The sequence below is a fragment of the Corythoichthys intestinalis genome, chromosome 3 (genome assembly GCF_030265065.1).
Source record: "Corythoichthys intestinalis isolate RoL2023-P3 chromosome 3, ASM3026506v1, whole genome shotgun sequence".
NCBI lineage: Eukaryota > Metazoa > Chordata > Actinopteri > Syngnathiformes > Syngnathidae > Corythoichthys > Corythoichthys intestinalis.
Genome location: NC_080397.1, coordinates 10,615,634 through 10,640,073, shown reverse-complemented (window position 1 = coordinate 10,640,073; position 24,440 = coordinate 10,615,634). Strand labels below are relative to the sequence as shown.

General features: G+C 37.5%; 1 protein-coding gene across 1 annotated transcript in view; it reads left to right on the top strand.

Moving 5' to 3' along the window:
• The window catches only part of smarca2 (SWI/SNF related, matrix associated, actin dependent regulator of chromatin, subfamily a, member 2), a 65,763-nt gene extending 43,094 nt beyond the window's left edge, over positions 1-22,669 (top strand). The window contains exons 21-34 of the mRNA XM_057831062.1: positions 7,004-7,108; positions 8,242-8,328; positions 8,403-8,449; positions 9,034-9,200; positions 9,275-9,438; positions 10,524-10,751; positions 11,577-11,654; positions 11,713-11,931; positions 12,009-12,232; positions 12,359-12,464; positions 12,534-12,635; positions 12,733-12,865; positions 18,147-18,283; positions 20,616-22,669. Coding sequence (XP_057687045.1) covers positions 7,004-7,108; positions 8,242-8,328; positions 8,403-8,449; positions 9,034-9,200; positions 9,275-9,438; positions 10,524-10,751; positions 11,577-11,654; positions 11,713-11,931; positions 12,009-12,232; positions 12,359-12,464; positions 12,534-12,635; positions 12,733-12,865; positions 18,147-18,283; positions 20,616-20,645 — 1,827 coding nt within the window. The 3' untranslated portion in view covers positions 20,646-22,669. The remainder of the gene's footprint in view (positions 1-7,003; positions 7,109-8,241; positions 8,329-8,402; positions 8,450-9,033; positions 9,201-9,274; positions 9,439-10,523; positions 10,752-11,576; positions 11,655-11,712; positions 11,932-12,008; positions 12,233-12,358; positions 12,465-12,533; positions 12,636-12,732; positions 12,866-18,146; positions 18,284-20,615) is intronic.
• The last annotated feature ends 1,771 nt before the right edge of the window (positions 22,670-24,440 follow it).

Genomic DNA, 24,440 nt, shown 5'->3' with positions numbered 1-24,440 from the left:
GGGATGGTGTTCTTGGGGTTGTACTCATCAGGGGTCGCGTTAACCGAATATTTTCCGTCGTTGACCCGTTTTTTAAAACGGTGACGGAAAAAAGTCCGGCCGTCATTTTGACAGGTTGCAATTCACACCCCAGACCACAGGGTGGCGAGTGAGCATATTAATTAGCTATTGTCTCTCTTAATGCATGACGTCGTTGGCTCTTCTGTCAGAATATTGTAGCGTCACCGGGGTCTTGCGGCGGCACCGTGATTGACACATCAACGCGAGGTTCTTATTGGTGCACCCGGTGTGCCAGCGCGTCATCCAATTGGTGGACTAGATTGCCGCCTGTGTATAGACCCCAATCACATGACGTCACAACTCCGCCCCCTTGACTGGAGCCGCCATATTGTGTGTCAGCACGTCGTGTTTACACATTACCGCTACGTACATGCCTCCTATTACGGCGTGTTTTTCTGTTCGTTAACATTAATAATCAAAATGGTGAAGGCGTGTGTGGCGGTTGGTTGCAGTAACAGAGAAGATAGACGGAGAGACTTGAAGTTCTACCGTATTCTAAGAGACCCGAAGAGGAGAGCGAGATGGACTGCTGTAATTCGACAAGAAATCTGGGCACCAAACGATCACCACAGACTATGTAGTAGTCATTTTATATCTGGTAAGATGCATTTAATATATATTTAGAAGATTTTGGGCTGACAACCACAATTAAGATCATTGTGTGACGTTGGTGATTGCGGTCTATATAGTTGCCTCTTTTTCTTTGAGGGCGGAGTGGTTGTTTTGTTGGTATTGTTGGCGGTAAGCAGAGTAAAAAGAGAGAGAAAAATATCACGACTTCCGTCTCTAATTTTTCGCCGCCAAGCAAGCGTTACAATATTAATTAAAAATGAATGAAAACTAAATACTATTGAATATTTCATCGTTATCATTTTAAAAATTAAAGTGACGGGTAAAAATAGATTATGACCGGATTTTTATGACCCTGTCAGTCAAAATGACAGACAACGAAAATGTCTAGCGCAACCTCTGGTACTCATCCTTCTTTTTCCTCCAAACACGACGAGCCGAGTTTAGACCAAAAAGTTCAATTTTGGTCTCATCCGACCACATGACCTTCTCCAATTGCTCCTCTGGATCATCCAGATGGTCAGTGACAAACTTAAGACGTGTCTGGACATGCACTGGCTTCAGCTTCACCTTGCGTGCGCTGTAGGATTTTAATTCATGACGGCGTAATGTGTTTCCCATGGTTTTCTTGTGATTGTGAATGTGATTTTCTGGATTTTTGTATTAGATTCCGTCCCTCACAGTTGAAGAGAACTTATGATACAAATTACAGACCTCTACATGGCTTGCAAGTGGGAAAACCAGCAAAATCGGCAGTGTATCAAATACCTGTTCTCCCCACTGTGTATATATATATATATATATATATATATATATATATATATATATATATATATATATATATATATATATATATATATATATATTAAGCCTGAACGATATATCGTTTAAACATCGCCATCGCGATGTGCGCATGAGCGATAGTCCCATCGCAAGGACGTGCGATAGTTTTTTTGTTTTTTTTGTCTGATCCACAAACCCTTGATCTGCTTCATTCGCTCGCACAGCCTCTCTCACCCCCTTTCCCAGCTCTCAGTCACTGCGGCACTTGCTTATTAAAGTTAACGATGGCTTTCATCTGGTCAAAGAAGCCGGGCAGCAATCCGTCAATCAAACTGTTTAACTTGTTAAACAGTTTCTGCAAAGGAGCGCGGGCTGGAATGAATGTGTGTGTCTGTGGGGGGAGAATGTGGAGACGTTCGAGACATATTAAAAATAAACGCCAGAAGTGATTATGAGGAGTTTGTAATTTCTACATGTCACTGCAAGAGTCACAGCCATGTTAGGTAAACAAAAGCATTTAATAAAGCCAAGCATTTTTCTACTACAGTATTCTTGTTTAAAAATGATTCAGTGGGACAGTTATGTTTAAAACTGATCATAATTATTACATTTAAAGTGCTTAAAAAGCATTTATTAAAAAAGTATATATATATTAGTGGTGGGACTCGATTAAAAATTTTAATCGAGTTAATTACAGGGTCTGTAATTAATTAATCGAAATTAATCGCATTCTAATTTAAAACCATATATTGACAAAACAAATCATGTTCTCAATAAAAAAAAGCCTTTTTGAGCTTAACAACAAATTTATTACTGTTAATATGTAATGTCATCAGTAAACAATTGGTCAAAGTGCTAATCAGCTATTCAGGTTTCAAGTGTTTCAGGCACCCGGATTATTTATGTTCTTTGAAAACATTTTTCTTTAGATATGTAAACAGTTAAAAAACAGTAACTAGCTACTTTTCAGGAGATACAAGATAAAACTATGAGGCATAAAATATTGCCAAACATTTTCTTTCAGATAGTGAAATGTAAACACTGATAATTAAACTGCAAGAAAATAACAAAGTGCAACACTTCAACATTAAGTTTCTTAACAATCCGTACCAATTGTTATGACTTTTCGTTCAATCTCCCAGGACTCAGCTCCCGAAAAAAAACTGGCCCCTAACTGTCCAAATAAAATGTCACCTCCCATCACTGCTGCTGTTAGCGTTTGTTTGTGTGCGCCAGATTTACCGGCGTACCAGACACACATGAGTAGGAAGGTTCCGCATGCGGACAAATGGAACTGAAACAATTAATTGCGTTAAAATTTTTAACGCGTTAAAAGCTTTATAATTAATTAATCGAAATTAACGCGTTAAAGTCCCAGCCTTAATATATATATATGTGTATATATATATATATATATATATTTTTTTTTAATCATACTTTGGGGGAAAAAAGTGAAGAAAAAACATGTCTTATATGTATCTCTTTCCAGTGCTAGATCTGAATAAATACATTGGGCACACACACACAAAAAATGGGGGCGGGTATGCGCTACTTCGTGGTTTTTCTACTTCGTGGTTTTTCACTTATCGCGGCGGATTCTGGTCCCTATTAACCGCGAAAAACAATGGAATACTGTACACTGTGGTCATGATGAGTCATCCAAAGTCTTTCCAAAGAGCTATTCAAGTCATCTAGTAAAAATGTCTTTTAAAAAAATATATATTTTTTAATATCGCAATATAATATTGCAATATATAGCAAACCCCCCAAAAATCGCAGCAATAGTTTTTTCCAATATCGTTCAGGCCTACTTCAGATTATAAATACTTCTCTCCAAACAGGAGTTTCCACAGACTTTAAAAACTGCAGTAATAAAACCTCTCCTAAAAAAACCTAATCTGGATGCCTCAACCATTAGTAATTACAGGCCAATATCAAATCTGACATTCCTGGGGAAAATTATCAAAAGGGTTGTGTTCGAACAGATCCAGACTTTTATGATGCAAAACAATCTTTTTAACTAATTTCAGTCTGGATTTCAGCCACAACACAGCACCGAGACAGTGCTTATCAAAGCCCTAAATGATATTCGTCGGAATACCGCAGGCAAATAATCTGTTCTGTTACTATTGGATCTCAGCGCCGCATTCGACACGGTTGATCACGACATACTACTCAGCAGATTGGAACAGTGGGTAGGGCTTACTGACACTATTCTTCAGTGGTTCACATCCTAATTACGTGATAGGGATTTCTTTGTGTCAATCGGAAACCATCAGTCAGAACGAACCAAATTCACGTGTGGAGTCCGTTCTGGTCCCTATTAACCGCGAAAAACAATGGAATACTGTACACTGTGGTCATGATGAGTCATCCAAAGTCTTTCCAAAGAGCTATTCAAGTCATCTAGTAAAAATGTCTTTTAAAAATATATATTTTTAATATCGCAATATAATATCGCAATATATCGCAAACCCCCAAAAAATTGCAGCAATAGTTTTTTCCAATATCGTTCAGGCCTTATATATATATATATATATATATATATATATATATATATATATATATATATGTGTGTGTGTGTATATATGTGTGTATATATACGTATTTATATAAATAAATATTAGGGCTGTCAAAATTATCGCGTTAACGCGCGGTAATTAATTTTTTTAATTAATCACGTTAAAATATTTGACGCAATTAACGCACATGTCCCGCTCAGACAGTATTCTGCCTTTTGGTAAGTTTTACAGCAAGGCCTTTTGTGCTGTCTAACAGCGAACTCTTGTGGTTCGCTTTGCGACATGGTTTGTTTTCTTGCCAATTCATTATGGCTGCACAACGTCTCGGGCTGACGCCTACGTTGTAATGTTGTGCTTATATGATCCTTGGACAAGATTTGTCCGTAAGTATGGTTGTTGTAAAGAATGTACATATTATGTTAGTAAGCGAAATGTTATATTTTTTGTATGAGACGCTTTTTGTTTATGTTTAGTGAACCTGTATAGCGTGCTAAGCTAACGTTGTTGCTAATGCAATGCTTGTGTACTTTTTTTTTGTAGTTTTACGACGGTCTAAAGAGGACAATGGTTTGAGGCCATTTTATTAATAAATCAGATGAAAAAGGAAGAAGTCTGATTATTAAGGCGTCGTTCACTAGCTGTCTAGCTTTGGAAAAAGTAGACGCTTCGGAGTGAGGACAGCATAGACAGATTTAAATGACAGTAGAGTGAAATGCCCACTACAGTCCTTATGTACCGTATGTTGAATGTATATATCCATCTTGTCTTTCCATTCCAACAATTTATTTTACAGAATATAAATATATATAATTTACAGAAAAATATGGCATATTTTATAGATGGTTTGAATTGCGATTAATTACGATTAATTAATTTTTAAGCTGTAATTAACTCGATTAAAAATTTTAATCGTTTGACAGCCCTAATAAATATGTATATATATATATATATATATATATATATATATATATATATATATATATATATATATTATATACACTGTATATAATATATATATATATATATATATATATATATATATATATATATAGATAGATAGATAGATAGATAGATAGATAGATAGATAGATAGATAGATAGATAGATAGATAGATAGATAGATAGATAGATAGATAGATATAGATATAGATTAGGGGTGTCAAGCGATTAAAATTTTTAATCGAGTGTATTACAGCTTAAAAATTAATCGTAATTAATCGCAATTCCAACCATTCAACATACGGTACATAAGTACTGTATTTCTTTATTATAACAATAAATCAACAAGATGGCATAACCATTATTAACATTCTGTTAAAGCGATCCATGGATAGAAAGACTTGTAGTTCTTAAAAGATAAATTTTAGCACAAGTTATAGAAATTTTATATTAAAACCCCTCTTCATGTTTTCGTTTTAAAAAATTTGTAAAATTTTCAATCAAAAAATAAACTAGTTGCCCGCCATTGTTGATGTCAACAATTACCTACACAATGCTCATGGGTGCTGAAGCCTATAAAATCAGTCGCACCCAAGCGCCAGCAGAGGGCGGCAAAACTCCGAAAAACACAACAAGTACACCTTTCACTATGCTGTCATTTTAATCTGTTTGACCGGGGCATTTGTACTTTAATTGCGTCAAATATTTTAACGGGATTAATTAAAAAAATTAATTACTCCTCGTTAACACCCCGTTAATTTTGACAGCCTTAATATATATATATTTTTTTTTGCGTTATCGGTAGATTCTCAAAATTAGGTGACTCAGGGGAACCCACAAAATGTGTGTGTGTGTGTGTGTGTGTGTGTGTGTGTGTGTGTGTGTGTGTGTGTGTGTGTGTGTGTGTGTGTGTGTGTGTGGGTGTGTGTCTGGTTATATATATATATACTAGTATATATAAATCTATATTTCTTTTTACAACACCTTTGTACATCTGGATTCTTTTGTTTTTGTTTTATTTTGATTCTTTTGTTTCAAATTCAAAATAAAACCAGAACTGGATAGATGTAGTTTGCATCAGTACTTTACACATTTAACACTTGTCTATGCTACAAGTGTTACAACAATGTCAATTAGAAAATTAGGTAAGTGGCGGAGAAGCTGTCATAATTGCTATATCATTTTTCACCAAATAATTTCGGCAGGTCGCATGTCGCCGGGAGACTACAAGGATTTAAAGTTTACCAAACTACAAGGAGGCTTCATCAGGCTTCAAGGAGAAACTTTTCGACGTTAAGAAAGGCACTTTTCGAAGTTATGTGTCGGGGAAGAATGTCTACCATGTAATTAAAACAAAAACAGCTTGCAGAAAAATATTTCATTTATTTGCATGATAATTGAGAAGTCAGGGTGGGATTTAAGTTTTTTTTCGCCCCACTCCCTTTCAGGCATTTTTTCGTTTTTTTCTCTGTCGTTTCTTGAATGCAAAGAACTGTATTTGTGAAGATGAATGTAAGTGCCTGAAATGAAATGAATTATATATATGTGTATATATATATATATATATATATATATATATATATATATATATATATATATATGTGTGTGTGTGTGTGTATGTATATATGGTGATATAAAAGGACACATTATGTATTTTTTTCTCCCCACATCACATAGCACTACGCATGCCAGTGCGATCTAACGCTCATGTTAGTCTTGTTATCTGACTATAAATAATCTGTTTCCGTCTTTAAAATGCAACATCTCCCTTTGAGTCACTAGAACATATATAACATACATGTGGTTCTAACACCAAAGTATTTCCAGAGTCTTATTTTCACACTTAGTTTAAAATAGATTTCATTATCTGGTGTTTTCTGGGTTGACAGACCTGCTTAGCGGGTTGAAAACCATTTTCTTTTTCCTTAAGCTCGAAAGTCTATGCAAAATTTATTGTGGCTTTGAACATAATGCACTGGGGTTCTGACTCCGTAATAATCTGCTTTCAACTTCTAGGGATTATTGTGGACTCCTTGTTTAAATTGAATGGATTTTAATGGAGAAGTTTCACGTGTTTATGACCAAGTGGTACTTCTGATTTGACATGTTTTCTTGTCACTCTTTGCTCAGGTGGAGTATGTTATAAAATGCGACATGTCAGCCATACAGAAGGTTTTATACCGGCATATGCAGAAGGGAATCCTCCTCACTGACGGCTCAGAGAAAGACAAGAAGGTACTACTAATTAATCCTAACAAAAGGTTTATCGATGGACCGATCTCATATATTTTGTGTGATCGGCCGATCACTAAAAATTAGGGCTGTTATTCGATTCAAAAATGCAATCTAATTATAGACTTTTTCATTAATTAATGTTAACTCATGGATGCATGAATTTACATTTAACATATATACATCAAACAGCATCGGGGGAATATATAAGTACATACATAGACTTCATATGGCATTGACAGGTCACATAGGGCACATACTGCGCCTCCCCTTCAAGCAGGGGGCCGCCCACATCTAGCTATTCACAAACACGTACGCAGCATATGTAACGACAGATTTAGTTGAAAAAGTAAGAAAGCTGTACCGCATATCAACCAGAAGAATGGTCTATAATTAATTGTCTGTAATTATTATATTTTTCTTACAACGCATGCATTTTGGCGTCGTTCTTTGACATATGTACGTGAAACAAATGCTCCCTGCATGTTTTTTTTTCTTTTAACCAATAACGGAGACTGTTTTACGTCCATATCTATAAAGAATTCAGGGATTTAAGCATTTATTCACAAAAATTTAAACGTAAAAAAGTGCTTTGTTGTGGTAAGGCGGCACCGCAGTGTGACTTGAAGACTAGCAACACATTCGACATTTACTTAAAATAAATTCTACCTCCACGGTTTTTTTGCTTTTAACCAAGAATCGAGACTGTTTTACGTCCATATCTATAAAAAATTCAGGGATTTAAGCATTTATTCACAAAAATTTTGAATGTAAAAAGCTCTTTGTGTTTCCACTCAGTCAGCTTTGATGGAGATAGCCCCCCCATTAATCGGTCCCGCGCCCCCTGTCCCGTCAATACCATTATGAAGTCTATGGTACATAAAAATAATAATAATTTTTTAAAAAATATGTAGAAAATTAAAGCCTTGGAAAATCTTAAATTCACAAAAATAACAAAAAATGTATCAATTTTAAATTGTCAACTTAATTTTTCTATATTTTCTTTTCAAATATTTATTTTAGAATTTTTTTTTAGAAAGTGCTCAGCAAGAAAATTTCAATTGGTGCAGCCACTAAGCCACCACTAGCTAATTGCTTTTGAATCGTATGGTACCATGGATTGTCTTGGGTTTCAGGGCAAAGGTGGCGCCAAAACCTTGATGAACACCATCATGCAGTTGAAAAAGATCTGCAACCACCCATACATGTTCCAACACATCGAGGTGGGTTCCGTTGTTTGTGCTAATTTAGGAACGAGACGATAAACTGAAATCGGCTTTTTAATTTTCCATCGTAGGAATCATTTGCAGAGCATTTGGGCTACCCGAACGGCATCATCACTGGGTAAGTTGCCAACATTGGGTTCCAGTAATGCCCCAAAATCAACAGGAAGTGACCCGGATTTGCCCCGAAACTGAGAAAATGCAGAAATTACGTCTTTCAGCGATTTTGCGACTTTGGCGCTCAAATGGGTTGTTCCTCAGTATGTGTAATTTTCCTTGTGATGTGTGTTTAATGTTGCAGTTGACCTCAATTGGTGTGTCGTATTTGTCATGAGTCTCTAGTTGTTGTTGTTGTTATGTTTTGTTTTTTTGTTTTTTTTTTTAAATAAAGTTGCCTCCGTGTTTAGTTGGTGTACCAAGAACTGCAAACAGTGTCAAAATGTAACTACAAAAGCTTTACTTTTTGTTTTTTACGTTGTTGAATTTTTTAAAATCAGTTAATCCTTAAAGATATGTCGTTAGTTTTTATAAAAGATGTGGCTGATTGTGTGCAAGTAAAAACAAAATAATAAGAGAAAGGAGGACAAAACCTGAGATCAGTTTTGGATTCTGCATCCAAAAATTTATTCTAAAAAGCTGTTAGACCTAAAACAACTTCTTTCCAATTTGTTGCTCGGTGTGATACTTTTTACTTCCTCGACGCAGGCCTGACCTGTACCGAGCCTCCGGGAAGTTCGAGCTCCTGGATCGCATCCTGCCCAAGCTGCAGGCCACCAACCACCGGGTGCTTCTTTTCTGCCAGATGACCTCGCTCATGACCATCATGGAAGACTACTTCAGTTACCGCAACTTCCAGTATTTGCGTCTAGATGGTAAGATCTCCCCATACAATATGGCAGAGTTTGGCAGAACATTTTAGAAAAGGGAGTTTGTAAAAACCTTGCAGGGACCACCAAGTCGGATGACCGAGCTTTGCTGCTCAAGAAGTTCAATGAGGCAGGATCACAGTACTTTATCTTCCTTCTAAGCACCAGGGCCGGTGGCCTCGGTCTCAACCTGCAGGCCGCCGACACGGTCATTATCTTTGACAGCGATTGGAACCCGCATCAGGTCAGTTCCGACAATGATTCAGTGCAATAGTCATCCGATCCATTCGAACCAGGAGTGGCTGGCAGCAATCGAACAATCGCAAATGGATCAGGCGTTTATCGTTGTTAATGAGGAAGGAAAAATGGCTGCGGAAATTGTTGACATTTTCTGCAGAGGACCGGGAGTGCTAAAATTAAATTTTTCCTTAGATGGAAAAAAATTAAATATATATAGTCAAGTTTGAATAAATATAAATTGAAATAAATATGTTTACAATGTAATTTCAAGTAAATATATGTAATTTCAAGTAAATATATAAAAAAAATGATGATTAAAAAAGCTTCAAAAAAGTGAAAATAAACTAAATTTAAGTAATAAATTTAAAATGTGAATATATCTATATAGAAACCTTGACTTAGATACTGAAATAATAAGAAATTTAATGACACAATAAATGACTTAATTATGCATGTATTGATTGAAAGAAAATAAAAATTGAAATGAGTAAAAAGTATTGAACATTTTGATAATAAATATAAGATGAAACAAATTAATTAAACACAAAAATCTAAATTGATAAAATACAAATTTGAATACATACACGAATGTTTAATTAACTACTAAAATAAGATATTTAATGACATTAAATTATGTCGTTATGCTTGTATTTGAAAGAAAAAATTCAATAAAAATTTGAATTGATCAAAATAAATACATACAAATAAAAAATAATTGTTGAAATGAATGAACTAAAATTTAAATAACAAATACAAATTTGAATAAATACATAAATGATGACGTAAATACTGAAATAATAACATTTAAAGATACATTAAATGATTTAATGGTTCAAAGAAAATAAAATAAAAACTATGAAAATAAAAATTTAAAAATAGAACATGACATAAATAAAAATAAATAAAAATTGAATGATGAAATACTAAATACAAATTTTAGTATACAGCTAAAGCTTGTAGCAAATATAGAAATAATAATGAATGAATAATTTCATTCTGTTTATTTGAAATATCATTCACCATCATTCATGCACATGTTCACACAAGAACAGCAATTAAAAAAAGGCGCTCGTGGTTGCCCATTTGCAGGACCTGCAAGCACAGGATCGCGCGCATCGCATCGGGCAGCAGAACGAAGTGCGTGTGCTGCGCCTGTGCACCGTCAACAGCGTGGAGGAGAAGATCCTGGCAGCCGCCAAGTACAAGCTCAACGTGGACCAGAAGGTCATCCAGGCCGGGATGTTCGACCAAAAATCCTCCAGCCACGAGCGACGCGTCTTCCTGCAGGCCATCCTCGAGCACGAGGAGCAGAACGAGGTCTGTGGCTGGCAAGGCAGCCTGTTTCGCAGCTAAAAGTCATTATTTGATAACATGTTGACTGAGTCCAAGGATTAACTGTCTTGTAGCAAGTTTTTCAATTATTTCTTCATTACTTGAAGCATTGAAAAAAGTGCAACGTTCTCTTCACCTTTTTATTTATGTATAGGTACTTATTCAAGATTTCCCCTGGTAGAGAAGCCCACCAGTGGACCACAGTGTTGTAGGAAGAAATAGATAAGAATGTTATTATATTAAGGCTGGGCAAGTAAATTCAGATGATGATTAACACAGTTAATAATTTTAATTGTGTATTACACTCCTATCTTTGAAAGTTATTATAGATTTTTATTTCATTAATATGACGGTAAATTTTTAAAATGTGCTAAATACTACTTCATAATGATACAGAGCGCAATTAATCGCAATAAATCTCACAGTTAATTATTTTAACTGTGCATTAACTCATTGTCCCCAATTGACCAAGAGGGCTTCCACTTCAAATTAATTGGACTAGACTATTGCTATACTAATGCTTCTTCGTAGGTCCCAGCCAAGATACATGTACGTAAAGTGCGTAGCGGCTTATTCAGCTACATTAGCCCTACATAATAATATGGCTTTTTATCTCGCAGCGATAGTACGACTTTATTCTTGTAGTCGTTCTATTTTTATCTTAATTTGGCCCTAATACTCCATCTTACATTGTATAACTTGCATTAATAATACTTGATTCAAATTTATTTAAATGAATTTGACATCTATCGCTGTCAACGGCAACGCCTTCATAGGCAAGTTATTAAACAAATGTTTTCTCATGTTTAGGAAGAAAACGAGGTACCAGACGACGAAACCCTGAACCAGATGATCGCCCGCAACGAAGATGAATTCGAGATGTACATGGTAAGAAACCGTCTCGTTTCACCACGTGCCGCCGATCCTCACTGCCTTGCCATCGCAGCGCTTCGACATGGATCGGCGCCGAGAGGACGCCCGCAACCCAAAGCGCAAGCCGCGCCTGATGGAGGAGGACGAGCTGCCCTCCTGGATCATCAAGGATGACGCCGAGGTGGAGCGCCTGACATACGAGGAAGAAGAGGAGAAGATGTTCGGTCGAGGCTCCCGTTGCCGTCGTGACGTGGACTACAGCGATGCATTGACCGAGAAACAGTGGCTGCGGGTACAAAATACGTTACCATAAGGTTTGGGTTTTTAAGTTAGAGTTTCTGAGCCAAAATTCGTGTTTTTGCACGTCAGGCCATCGAGGACGGCAACCTGGAGGAGATGGAGGAGGAGATCCGCCTGAAAAAGCGCAAACGCAAGCGGCGACAAGACAAGGAACCGGCAAGCCGTGAGGAATGGGGTGCCAAAGCCAAGAAGAGGCGAGGGCGCCCGCCAGCCGAGAAACTCTCGCCCAACCCTCCCAAACTCACCAAACAGATGAACACCATCATCGACACTGTCATCAACTACAAAGACGGGTGAGGCACGAAAGGGCAACTCATTCGCTGCCATTGACATCGATACATACATACATACAATGAACGTGTTTCAGTGCCAGTGATAGCGATGTTTTTTTTTTTTTTTGTTGTTGTTGTTTTTGTCAGTGCTGGCAGACAGCTGAGCGAGGTCTTTGTCCAGCTGCCGTCCAAAAAGGAGCTTCCAGAATATTACGAGCTGATCCGAAAACCCGTTGACTTTAAGAAAATCAAGGTAGGGTTCCGCCCGTCAAGGATCCGGGCTTTACGAGCTAAAAAAAATTGTCACGCGTTCGCTTGGCAGGATCGCGTCAGGAGCCATAAATACCGCAGCGTGGGCGACCTGGAGAAGGACGTGATGCAACTCTGTCACAATGCGCAGACCTTCAACTTGGAGGGATCTCAGGTTGGACAAAATGGAGCTTACGTAACAACAATAACAATCAAATGCTGGGTTACAGGGTTTTTTAATTAAAAATGTGCTTGTCACACCCTGGCGTAAGATATACGAGGACTCCATCGTGCTACAGTCGGTGTTCAAGAGCGCCCGGCAGAAGATCGCCAAGGACGAGGAGAGCGAGGATGACAGCGAAGAGGACGATGAAGAAGATGAGGAGGAAGAATCAGACGCTGAGGGTGAGTTAATATAAACGATTAACATGCTAGAAAACTGTAACTGAAAAAACATTTTCTTACAATATTGTGTTAACCAAACTAAGTCATTGTATTCAAATTAAAGACACTAATGCCATAATTAATGCCTTAATGGCATCCATGAAAATTTTATTTAGGGGGGTGATCCTGCTCCCGATAATAATTGAATCATTTGAATAACTAATACTAAAACTAATCATTTCAAAAGAAATGAAAAAAAAAACACAGAAATTAAAACTATCAGAGACATAACATATCTAAAATAAACTGTTACCTTTGAAATATGACACTTCATGTATACATGATATCAGCTGCCCTGCAAATTTGAGGCTACTCCATTTGTTTTTCTTTTTTGACCTAAAGTATATGACCTTAGACCTAATCACTCTGAAATATAATCACCTCCTCCGATTCATATTTTAAACATGCAGGATTGATAATAATCCCTTCATTTGTTCTTGAGTTTCCTTGCTGAAATCTGTGACCTTTGACCTCAGTACTCCAAAATTAAAAGTGCTATGAAATATAGCAGTGCAACGGTTTGCGGTTCAAAACCGAACCGTACGGTTCGCCCTGTACGGTTCAATACGCCTTTACGAACCGCGCCTTTTTGGTTTTGCAATTACAGTAATTTATTCCGAACGCTTGTGGAATGAATTGGTCAAACTCTGTGTGCCTGTGTGTGACGTGAAGCGCAGCTGTGGAGAAATTCCCGCCCCGCGAGTAAATGTCCAATCGCTGTCAAGCACCTGTGTAATAGGAGCCGAGTAACGCCCTCTCTCGCTTACGAGCGAGGTGAAAGTGAAACAAGAAAAAAAAACAAAAAAAAGTTATGGCGAGCGGAGGAGTCGACAGACCGATTTTTGAGGAGGCACCGGCTTCTTTCAAATCTGCGGTGTGGCAACATTTCAGTTTCCCCGTGGACTACAATGTAGACGGAGAGAAAATATCGGGGGGAAAAAAAAAACAACAACTTGCAAGCATTGCTTAGCGCTTGTTCCCTATGCTAACGGCAACACTTCTAACATCACTTGGGCACCTCAGCCGGCATCACCCACAGACATCGCTTTCTCAGAGCAGGACAACCCGAAAGATGACACCAGTGAAAACACACGGGTCTATAGAAGAGGCGTTCCAAAAGCCTTACAATATCAGGTCAGAAAAACACAAGAAAATAACCCACGCAGTGGGGATGTGCACTGCAAAAGACATGCAACCATATTCCGTGGTTGAAGATGCGGGCTTAGTTAATTTAATTGCAACGCTTGACCCGCGTTATATTGTTCCCTCGCGGACATATTTCGCCAACAACATAATCCCCGACATTTATGAAATGGCACGCAAAGCCATCGAAGATGATTTCGCGAAAGCACATAGTTTCGCCCTGACCGCTGATAGTTGGACGTCCCGTGCTACAGAGTGCTACTACCTAACTGTGACGGTCCACTATAATTCATACCTGTGAAGTTGTACGGTCTCTGCGTTATTTGTACAAGTGAGCACTGATTTTTAAATGTGTACACCGTACGTTACGTTCAAAATCTGCACGTTTTTCGTGCATTGGGTTTTTGTTTTCATCCGTTTGGATTTGGTCACGCGTTTGGTTTGTAGCAAACGCGATGCTAGGCGGCTCCAATATTTCCTGACTGTGGCCGACATCATACAATCTACGCCTAGATATCTCATGCATATAGAACTACATGCGAAATGACATACGGTAGCGTTAGTAAACAGCCACCATTTTAGAGCAGTAAAAGGCTCTGTTGTAGTAAACCTTCCGAGCGAACCTAAGCAACTTTTTATCCAAAATACTCCTAAATAGGCAAAATCTTGACTTGAGTCTATCTTTAAAGGATGAAACAGTTTTGAAATTTTCACGTCGAAAGTAGACAGAAGGGAACTAAGGCAAAAACGGGAGCAATTTTATCAACTTTAACGGTTGATTCACAACATTAAATGACCTCCAAACATAGCAAAGGTTACTATGTTTTGGGTTTTTTTTTTGTTTGTTTTTTTTTTTAATGGAAAAAAAACATGAAAGGTATCACCAGTTACTTTGCCAAGTAACTTTTCTACTACTGTGTGTGTATTTCAGTAGTCAGTCACTACACTTGCCAAAGAGCTAAGAGGCATTTTAACAGTCGAAAATGTTTACATTTTAAGTGTTTATTTCATTTTTTTAAAAGCAAAATAAAGGCAGTTAAAAAAAAAAATTTTAAAAAGCAAAACGCAAACCGAAACCGAACCGAAACCGTGATCCCAAAACCGAGGTTCAAACCGAACCGTGGGCTAACTGAACCGTTGCCCCCCTAATGAAATACCACGTACAGCAAGTAGTGTTTTCAGCAGGCATGAAAATCTCTCACCTTTCGGCGAAATTCGCCGTTTTGAAGTAAAAAAGGGTGATTTACGTGAATTGCGTAGATCCGAGGAGAAATTCTTTTTGGGAGGGGTCGGGAGATTTTATTTAATTATTATTATTAGTATCATCATGTGATTAACTTAGTACGTAAACTGAGCAATTCAGAAAGCGGTCCTTTAAAAAAGTGACATTTGGACAGTCAGCAAATCCTTCTAGATGCTTTGCTGACGAGAACCAATCATCGGACCAAACTGCGTTCCATTATTCCAATCGCGCACACTCTTTACGTGTACATGGAGTGCTTGGAGAGCCTTTGGTTGCATTGCAAAGCTGCGAAAACAAAAAGCAGGCCTTATCCACACCGTGGCAGACCAGAGCGCAGTATACACTCTTGCCTGTATTTAGTGAGTAATGGTTTCAATTGTTTTCATATTTTGCGATATAATAAAGTTACTGCCATTCGTTGCAGCTTGCGTTGAACGCTGCCAGAGCTGGCCAAATCTCCCGTGAAAAAATAGCTCCCGTTAATTTGTCTATTTAGCGGTAATATAAACGAAGAAACGCACTGTTGAGTCAAATTAAGCGGCATGCTCTCGGATGGAGAGGGGCACTTCGCATCGCTCCCGTCGTCCACCTGAGATGCGTTATTTTCGGCTGGGACTTGAGCTGACGGCCGGTGTCGGCACAACACCGGCCCGACGAGTGGTGGGAATGATTCTTGCTTCTTAAACCTTTTCAGAAATACAGTGATCCCTCATTTTTCGCAGTTAATGGGGACCAGAACCCGCCGCAATAAGTGAAAACCGTGAAGTAGCGCCCCCCCCCCCCCCCCCCCTCAATTTTTTGGTTCGTGTTCAATGTATTTATTCAGATTTTACATTGGGAAAAAAGATACATATATAAGACATGTTTTTTCACTTTTTTTCCCCCAAAGTATCATTTATAAATGGTTTTTAAGCACTTCAAAATGTAAGAATTATGATAAGTTTTAAACATGCTACTGCCCCACCAAATTATTTTTAAACAAGAATAAAGTAGTAAGAAAATGCTAGGCTTTATGAAACGCTTCATAGTGAGTCTACTCAAACCCTCTAAGGCTGCTCACGTTGTTAAACGATGATTGACACATGTGCAAACTTTTTCTATGATTGATTTTTTTTTTTTTTTTTTTTTTTTTTTTTTTTTTTGATTGAATAATAATAAAGTCACAAATGTCCTAGCCAAAATGTGGCCCAAACACAAAAAAACATTACCTCAATGGAAAAGGTTGTTTCAGTCAAGAAAAATAGTTTTCAAATGTTTTTTTTTTTGTCTCAAATTTATTTTTGCAACCAAAAACAATTTTTTTTTAATTTTTTATTGAAGTTACTTTTTTGGGATTAAAAATACATATTTTGAATGAAGCAACTTTGTTTTTGATTGAAGCAACTTTTTTTTTTGATTGAATAATAAAGACACAAATCCACCTCCATAGTTATTGAGAGAGAAAGAAATTAAGTAAGCTTTAAAAATTAAAGCCACCGGGGAGTCTGATTTTTTTTTTTTTTTTTAAGATTTATATTTCATTATATAGATATGCCTTCTAAGGAAAGGAGATTGAGGGATAAAAAAAGAGTGGGATGAAGCTGCTAAAGGCAGTGGATACCTCATCAGCTTGGTGAATAGCACACTTGGTAAGAAGTTTGCAAGGATACTCGGGTATAAAAAATAATTATAAACACAATTACAGCTGCTAAAGGCAGGGGATACCTCATCAGCTGGGTGAATAGCACACTTGGTAAGAATAAGTTTGCAAGGATAGTCAGGTATAAAAAACAATTATAAACACAATTACAATGTTATTTTTCTGTAACATTTTATGCCATTGCTTTATTAATTATTAGGTGCTAGAGTTGTTAAGTATGGATAATAATGAAATAATAGTTTTGAGAAAACTGTGCTGTTGGTGGCTCAGTGACCATCTGATGTGGTTTGTTCTCAGATGAAAAAGTTGAAGGAAGGAAGTTTTGATGCAGAGGTTGAAGGAAGAAAAGAGGTAGAATGACTGAGTCACAGCCAGAAAGTGTTGATGACAGTGTTGACTTCTATTCTCTGTTGCCCCCTCCCAATTAAAGTATGTCACAGTTGCAGCCAATCATTATCTAAAGCTGGTTAAAATTGAAGTTATGTTGTTTTAAGGTGTATTAAATACTTGTTCATGTGCCCCCTTTGATCTACGAGCACCCGCCCCTCCACCGGTCTCTGCACGGCCCTGCTGAAACACAGTGTGGGTCGACAGAGCTCAATATTTTGTTGGGTTGTACAGTGTACCGGAACATATTTCCTCCACACCCTTCTCACCTTTTTAACCCCTGACCCATTTTCATGCCTGTTTAGAACGTGTCGAAGTATCAATGCTGAAATGTTGTCTCCAGATACGATATTTGTTTACAAAAGTATCGATAGCCAGTTATTTGTATTTGCACGACCGCAGGTCACCAAAAATTTGTTGTCATGGGGAAAATATGATTTTGCACTACTCTTGATAGTAATGGATATTTTCCTTGCTAACTCATTGGTTGCAATTGATGGCGCTCAACATCTGATCCAATTCAAATGGATTGGACGTCTACTTATGATGAACTCATTTATTTTATTTTGTTTTAAGAGCCTCTTGATTGCAAGAAGAGTTAATAAAATAACTTATTACTATCGAAAATTGTCTCAAGTGTGACCCTTATGACAGCAGTAACAGCAAGTGATTTTAAAATGATGGCAGACCATATTTTGGACACAAATCCAAACTGACAGGCTTAATTATGAAATTAGATTAATCTAAATGTTAACCCCCTGTCGTACATTCTTGCTTGTTTGCTTTGACGTGGACAAGCTCTCGACCCCAATTTCATTTTTGGGTTCCAGCCAAGTCTGTGTGGGTGAAGATCAAACTGAACAAGGAGGCCCGCGGTAGCACAGAGCGGGGCAAGAAGAGGCAGAGCAGAGCCAAGGCCAAACCCGTGGTTAGCGACGACGAAAGTGACGACGACCAGGACTGCAATGTAAGCCGAAAGATGAGCATTCAGAGCATTCATTTTGAGGACTATAGTTTCTTAATTATCTTGCTTGAGCGGTGCTAACACATTATTCTACTTTAATGCATAGACAGAGAGAAACCACAGTCATGTTTACACATCATGATGCTTGCTTAAAAGAGATGTCAAAGTCAGCTTTATTGTCATCTTCTTCATATGCACAGGTCATCCAAAGAATTTCGGTGTCCAGAAATGTTGTTGTGAATGAAGGATCGTCACCCCCAAAAAATAATCACCAGATTAGTCAAAAAATTATTTGTAAAACATTGTCGGGAGAAAAATCATCATCTGGGACAGCCCTAGTTTCTGGACATTTACTGGTCACTTTCTGTTGAGTTTTGGGTTGGAATGGAAAGCTTTAATGGTCATTGACATACAGTACAAGTACAGATGACAGCGAAATTGCTTTTGATGGTAAGCATCGGGCCGTTGCGAATCGTTTTGCGCCGCCAAATTAACAAAGTACAGAGAAGTCAAGTTTAAAATATACACAACATACGTATATCATGCAACATAGAAGGGATATGACACAACGCACAGATCGCGTGCAGGAATTTTTTGTTACGACAAAAAAGAAAAACTGGGGGGAGCAGGGATGGGAGAAAGAAGGAGACAGAAGCGGACAGAGGGGTAGGATCTTCTGATGATTTTTGTGTACATTTTAGGTCAATTTCTGTTAATTCTGGGCTAATTTAGGGAAGTTTTTTTTGTCAAAAATAATGACCACCAATGGTGAAACATTGAAACAGTTAAAAAAAAATAATAATAAGTTTTTTTTTATTTACGTAGTATTGAAAATGGTATCACGTATTTATTTTGAGTATCAACATCGATTTAAAAATGTTTGTATCGTGACAGCGGTATAGCACATAGTTTTTTTTTCATCCAGACAGGTCCAGACAGGTAAATGCGGAGCTGCTATGGTGCACAACTTTAAAGTTAACACGGACGACAACGCTTAATCCGACTGAAAATTAAGCTTTGGGAATTTTAGTGGCGAGGAGGGGGACCTAGGATTTTCAATACCAGAAATTGAATTAGTTTGAGACCTTCCTCAGAGATAGCAGAAGTGCTCAATACAAAGGATCGCCGTAGTGCAGATAATTAAGTAGAAATGACATGTCACAAAGACATCATGCAGCAATATAGAATAGGAACGACTCTTTGGATCAGTGTCACCAATCCGAATCCACTAATGATCAGTTGTTTTGCTCACATCCGCATTCGTTGCCAACAGCTATTGTCACCAAAGCTGTCGCACGGCCAAAATCTGTAAGTGACGTGATGAGGATGAGCCTCCGAGACGCATGCAGTGTATGCTGATTAATGATTAATAGACACGAGAACCTCTTTGACAGTTGGTTTCCTCCAGTGTGTACGTTTGTGAACAGCAATAATTGGTTGCAGTGTAAAGTGCTGTTAGAAAATATTGACTCCACTTTGACGTCCTCGGGCAAAAATACTATATTAGTGAATGATCAGGTTTCAGTGCCACTGATGCTGAAACCGCCATCAACAGAAGTGAATGAGTGTTGACGAAATGGCATTTTTTAAAGATTAAATCAACCAATGCACAATAAGGGCTGCTCCAGTGAATCAATTAATTGGCTATCAAAGTAATCGACAACTATTTTAATCATTGGTTAAATATTTAGAAATATTGTTGACCCAAAAATGGTCCTAATACCCTTTATATTTTTTAGTCAATTAATAGTACTGCATTGTCTTTTTTTGTACGTGTACACAGTACAGTGATCCCTCGATACTTTGCGCTTCAAACATCATGCCCTCAGTCAATCGCATATTTGTTTTTAATAAGAAAAAAAAAAAAAACTCATTGTATTGTGTCGTGTGCTGGTCTAAGCAGCATGAGTTGATTTGAGAAAACTCACTCAATGAAGAATTTATGGTACCTTGACATACAGTACAATCGCTTCGACACACAATCTTTTCCAGATCCAACGTAAAATCTGACTCGCCATTTATTTCTACAGCCGACGACATGCTTGAAACACGACGATTTATGACAGCGCCACAGTTTCTTTGTTTGTATTCTCTGACTTTTCTAGAAAACAATCATATAGTTACATAGTTCACCTTTTTCAGTGTACATTACAGGATTCCACTGCACATTTCTAGCTAAAATGCCAAGCCCAGAGTATTATCACCGTGTCATGCGATTTAATATACAAGAGGGCGTTTGAGGTGAACACAGACGGCCACCATATTGCACGTTCATCCGAGGATTGACAAGAAAGCCTTTCAAACCTCCTTGCATCTTCTTTATGTCCCTGTGCAGGAGCAATCTGACATCAGCGATGACGAGTGAGCTTAAGTCAACTCCGGGAAGCTTCAACTTCAAGCAGCTCCTCTCTTCTCCTTGTCCAGGTTCTTATTTTTTTCTCATTCGGACCTGTCGGTTCACACAGTCACCCCCTTTCCTCGCAATTGATCTGTTCCAGACAAGTATATACAGTAGCAATATATGAAATTTCTTTTCTTTCAAGATGATTGTTTTCCTCACATCACGCATGTACTCGCTTTTGCCTGTCTTATGTAATGCTTACGCTTGCACTTTTTCAGAAAATCACTTACGCGCAGATGTTATTTTGTACATCCGGAACAGGGGTGTCTAAAATCCGCAGTACGTCCAGATAGGAGAGTGTAGAATTGGGCTGTTTTAAATGATTTAATAGAATGGAGGGGCCACCCCAAAATCAAACAACTAACCGTGTAAAGCCGTATTTTTGCTGAAAGCTTAAATACATGCTGTTTAGGGGTGTAACTGTACACACGAGTCATGGTTCGGTACAACAGGAAAAACAAAATGGCTGTTGCTATCACAGCATTTGAAAGTTAAAGTTTGTTCTATTGTTTAAAACTAACTATTGGTAAAGTGCTAAACAAATAGAAGAAAGCATCAAACATTGTGAATTTGTGCTTTTATTGTTCTAACATTCTTTAATTCTTAGTTCATGTGCAAAAATAGACAACACACCCTTTTTTGTAGGGATCGACCGAGGTAAGTTAAGTCAGGTAGCACTCGCCAGCTGGCAACCTTGTTCACTTTTTAATAAAAATAGAATACTACCATTTTCAAGGTTGGATTACACACAGTTAATTTTAAACAATTACCAGTGAACATACACTCCCACATAAGATATGTTTTATAATGGCTTAAATAAAATAAAAAAGGAATGAATGAAAAGCATCTCTTGAAATAGTGCAAAAATAAATACTCACTTAGTGTTTCAATGACTTCAGGCTAGGGGTAGAGCAATAAATGGATTTCCTGATTTTAAAATATAAAAAAAATACTCTTCAAAAAGTGTTAGTTATCCTGCATTTCATATTTCCCGCTCTGTCAATTTGCCACAACTTTCCTAGTAGTGATCCATGATAACTTTTTGGTTTGTCTTCTTTTTTCCGTAATGTCGGTTGATCATTTAGCTGCAGTACCTCTACCGCCCCCTGGATTGGAGGAGGACTAACTGCGACATGGATTTTTTTGGGTTTTTTTTCCCCACACAAACGTATTCGCCGCCTGACTCCATGCACCGAACCGTGATGCATGTACCCTGACGGAACGGGACGAAAGAAATACGGTTACACACTTGATTCTATTTTAACTCATTGACATCAATAGTGATATACTCATTTCAATTCACGGCAGAAAAACACCTTTCATCGTCCATACCAAAATGGCGTCAGGGCGGCCATTTCAGTAGGGGCAAGGTTCTCATCAATGCCAATGCATTGTCAATAAATTTAGATCATAATTAGCTCATTTCTCAACTGTTTTTAAAAAGTTTTATCATTGTCAAAGCAACTGTTATTTACTTAGTGTCTGACAGCTCGTTGCCATCCCTCCAACTTCAAACGAATAGGACGTCTACTAGAGATACTCTTAGTTTGTGGGAGGGTGGATCTTGGCCAGAGGAAGTTTTAAATTTTTAACTCATTAGCAGTCATTGACTGCACTAGATGTCCAATCCATGTGAAGTGGGAGGGTAGCAGCAAATGAACTTCAAATTGATTGGACATCTATTAAAGATAATTTAGAGACAAACTAATCCATGAAAAGAGCCACGTGCGGCTCTTAAAATTTCAATTTTAATCCATTTTTTAAATATTGAAATTAATAAATGCAACATTTATATATTTGAGGGATTTTAAAAGTTTGGACACCCCTGATCTAGGATTGCACTAGTATTACATTTTGTTAAATGTCCTACTTCTTGTTGAGTTGGTAAACTAAATGTTTTTAAAAGGAAAAAAAAACAGTATTATCACTTTTGTATGATATATTGAATCAGTATTTTGGATTTGAGGAGTTATTTGATTTCATTCACATAGTTTTTTAGTCCTTGTTTTTTTTTTTTTTTTTTTTTTTTTTAGCATGAGTACTCATTTCGCAGTGTCCTTCCTCACAGATCTCGTTCATGACTGTCAAAATTATGTTTGCTTTCTTTGCACAGCATATTTGTGGTTGTATCGCTTAGCCCAGAGACAATTAAACATCACAAATTTGGAGTACAAAAACACATTTGTCCTGTCTTGATTTCTTATATAAACAGAGTACACTTGTAAATACAAATTTAAGAAGAATAATAATAAGTATTTTGTATGAATACGCCAAGGCAGCCAAATTCAAAGCATCACCATGTTTGCTAGAGTAGTCATTCTATCTGTTCCCTCATACCCCAAAATGTCATCATTCTTTTTTTCATCAATTAACCTAACCCGAAAATTTGAGTTTAATAGGCTAATCTGTGTTCAAAGTATTGCGAAATTCCTTTTCTGACCTCTGCGAACTTTAATTTATGACCCCAAAATGTAATCATCTCTGCCCTTTCTTATTACAAGCATATCCTTCAAAGTTGATCATTCTTGAGTTATCTTGAACACAAACATTTCCTGAACACATATTTCTGAGACCATTGAGCTAATCACCCCCAGCTAATTACCCCCAAATTCACTCATCTGTTCATATTATATATTCCTGCAGGTTTGATACCTTTTTTTACTCTTATGTTACTGTGAATATATTTTAAATTTGTGACTTTAACTTCATTACCCTAAAATCAAATCATTTTTTTTTACAAACATATCTCAAAAGTTTAATCCCTTTATTCGTTCTTTAACAAGAACACAAAAATCTTTCTTACCTCTTTGACCTTTGAGCTCATTACCCCAAGAATGAATGACCTCTTCTGTTTCATATAGAATATAATAGAATGCAAAGTTTTTATTGTTATTGCACGAGTACAACGGAATTGAAATGTGCAGTGATCTGCAAAGTGCATCGATTTAAGAATTGAATGAGTATGTAATGTATAGGCACCTCCTTACACACTTCGCCATATGAATATACAGTACATTCAAACCCACAAACATATGTACAGACATACAAATGTAAAAGGAAAGAACAATAAAATAATCAAGCGAAAATATAAAGGTATGAAAGTAAATCACATAAAATTAATGTTGCACTGTACAGCTATTGCACTAAGGCCACAGCAAACACACGCTCAGTATTAAGTGCCCTAATGGCTTTGGCATACTTTTCCTCAGTCTCCATTTTAACTAGAACGGGCGAATGAAAGAATGTCCTATAAAGCGATAATGCAGCGTATTTCAATGCCAAGCCAATTTCTGCACATCTTACAACAAAAATATGTTTTGACATCCTGTTGTGCTGAAAGCATTTAGCTATACAAGTTTGCCAACTAAAATGGCTCTCCCGCTTTTCTCGCCGTCCAAGAGTGGTGAGCCGGGCTATGATAATTCCCGCCAACTTTTGAAGTGCTTGTTCTGTTGGCACGAGCAAACGCGTGAGAGCGGCTGGGCCAATCGGAAGTTAATCTTGGTCTGAAGGCCCCTCCGGACACTGCTGCTGCAAAGAAATCTGGTCGCGGCTCGGAATTTTCTCCGACAGGGGCCAGGTGCCCCTGATCTGATTTCGTAACAGCAATAGATTTAAAAGCGAGAGCCAGAAAATGTGTTTGTCTCTGTTGGGAAAATTCCTGGGTTGACTATCAGTTTAACGCATGATTGAGGAAAGGGATGATAGACAGGTCATTCCGCCTTTGGTGATAGTGTACACACCTTCAACAACAACAAA